Raw genomic sequence first — 2,229 nt, forward strand, 5'->3', positions numbered from 1 at the left:
TCATGGTCAACTATGCCGAGGCCAAGCCTCGAGACAAGGAGCCTGGGCGTGAACGGAACGATGAAGCCGGTTGACCGTTTGATCCCACACAAAACGCCGCTGCCCAGTCTCGAGAGCATTGTTTACGACGAAGCTGAGAAGTCAGAAGCACTACCGATCACCTCTGGTTCAATCGCCGTTGATAGTACTAACGGAACCCAGGGAAAGGCTCACGTACAAGACAGACCGATAGGGCCCTTCGAACTTTTACATAACCAGCTAATTGGGTTAGAACACCAATGCGTTGTTTTAGAGCAGCGAAATGTTGTGTTGGAAAAGCGGCAAATGGGCTCGGAGAAGTCTTGCAATGATTATGAAGCGCGTTTAGGCCATCTGAAACAACTCATACATTCACTTGAAAGAGACGTTCCGGCGTTACAAATGCGGATCAATCACGCCGGAGGAGCGCCATGGCCTTTTGAACGCGGAATGTCCTCCGATCGCTGTAGTAGTGACTGAGAGATGGTGCAGAGTCTTCGCAGGCCTATACTGAGGAACGCAATGATCTCGAGTGTCGACTATGTGGCAAACCAGCTTGGATGCCACGCATGAAGGAAGTCAACTACTAAAGGGGGATAGTTTATGAGCTACAGCTGGCCTACATCAATTCAGTAGCGGCGAGCCTACAAGCATGGTTTTGTGCGAACGATGTGCGGCTGAAACAATTGACATCTGCGTGGGTTGAACGCTCCGTTCCCATTCATTCCACTCGCTGTCCAGGCGTGTCCACGACACTTGCTTATTCTCCAGGAGAGGCCAAGTGACTGCGCTGATAGAATTTACTAGAGTGTCCTTTGGTATATGCAATCCCGATGATAAGCAGCTGATATCTAAATCCATGTTTCGTCGCGATCACCGAGACAGCACGATGGATGACAGATAGATCACCCTCAGTCTCGAGAAAGACTCTCAGACACCAGTTCTTGAGGTTGTGGAGTGTCGAAGGGAATCTTCTCGCAACAGCAGACGGGAGCTCGAGGACTGCCTATCGAACGGCGGTCAAGTTATACAACGACGAGCCTACTGATGATTCGGTGTCTATAGGAGAAGGCATCGAGCAAGAGCCCGTTCAGGTACCTGGCTTCCCAGATCAGACACCGCACTCCCACGGAAGTGCATCGACCTTTCAGCTAGGAGACGATAGCTCCACTGAGCTGTTCATCACCTTTCGGAATTTCTTTATGAGGTCTTACAACAGCTCCTGCGGAGCTTTCTTGGACTTGACGAACCCTGTGACTGTAGGTGAGAAGCCTACGAGCCTACAATTGCGAAGCATTGTACGTTTGCAGGCGGTAACGCACATGCAATCAGACTCTCAAGAAATGAAGCATAGAGAAAACCACATGGAAAACGTCATACCATACTGGACACTTCAGACTAAAGCAGATGGGGAATCACAAAGGCTGGCTGACGCCCTCATCTTGTGGGGTCAAGACTCCCAGTGGGACATTTCAGGAGTAGCTGATGACCGATCTCTTATGTACATCTCGGGGAACACCAAGACCTTTCTGCCCTTGCTGAAGCTCCTTACGCATGATTACTCGGCCTAGTTGCAGATGCCCGAAATGTCGATCCGAACACGAAATAGAGCTTGCATGTCTCCCGAATAGCTGCAGAAGGCTCTTGGATCATTATCTTTGAGCTTGATGGATCGCTGCAGAAGGTCATCGAACGAGATGGAAGTCAAGTCCGCCTGCAAAGAGTGGACAAAGGCCAAAGGGTTCAGCAGCCGGTGAACGGCGCTAATCGTATCTATCAGATGCTGCAGAGCAGAATTACCACGCATTCGGTTGCAGATGTTAAGAAATACATCGTGGTTTTGAAATCAATCGCGTTTCGGTTTCGTCTGGCCCCTCCTGCCCGGAACTCGACGGGCCTTTCAGCGGCGCCTTCGTGGAGGTAAATTCAGGCAGCGCAATCGCTATTGAGGTGGATTGGAGAGAGAGCATAGGGCATAGACACAATAAGCCTAGTGTCAGTCGATAGAGAGCGGTTGTCATCTTAAATGTGATGAAGCCATACTGAAATGTTGCTGATGGAGGAAGATTGGTGGCCCTCTTCGCCATCGTATTCACCCAAGACAATGGGTTCCATAGCCCAGATAGTGATTCGGCACGTGAGACGACATCGAAGGAGACTCGTGGCAGATTGAGACCATAATCGCGTAATATGTATCAGCGCCTGCGACCA

General features: G+C 50.3%; 1 protein-coding gene across 1 annotated transcript; it reads left to right on the forward strand.

The window, feature by feature from the left end:
• Positions 1-911: 911 nt before the first annotated feature.
• CTAM01_16047 (uncharacterized protein) lies at positions 912-1,589 on the forward strand (the record flags this gene model as incomplete). Its single annotated transcript, XM_060532040.1, has 1 exon — positions 912-1,589. The coding sequence occupies one exon, from the start codon at positions 912-914 to the stop codon at positions 1,587-1,589; it is 678 nt and encodes a 225-aa protein (XP_060373399.1).
• Between the last annotated feature and the right edge of the window lie 640 nt (positions 1,590-2,229).

The sequence above is a fragment of the Colletotrichum tamarilloi genome (genome assembly GCF_030869305.1).
Source record: "Colletotrichum tamarilloi strain Tom-12 chromosome Unknown Scaffold_192.1, whole genome shotgun sequence".
In the NCBI taxonomy this organism is placed as follows: Eukaryota; Fungi; Ascomycota; class Sordariomycetes; order Glomerellales; family Glomerellaceae; genus Colletotrichum; species Colletotrichum tamarilloi.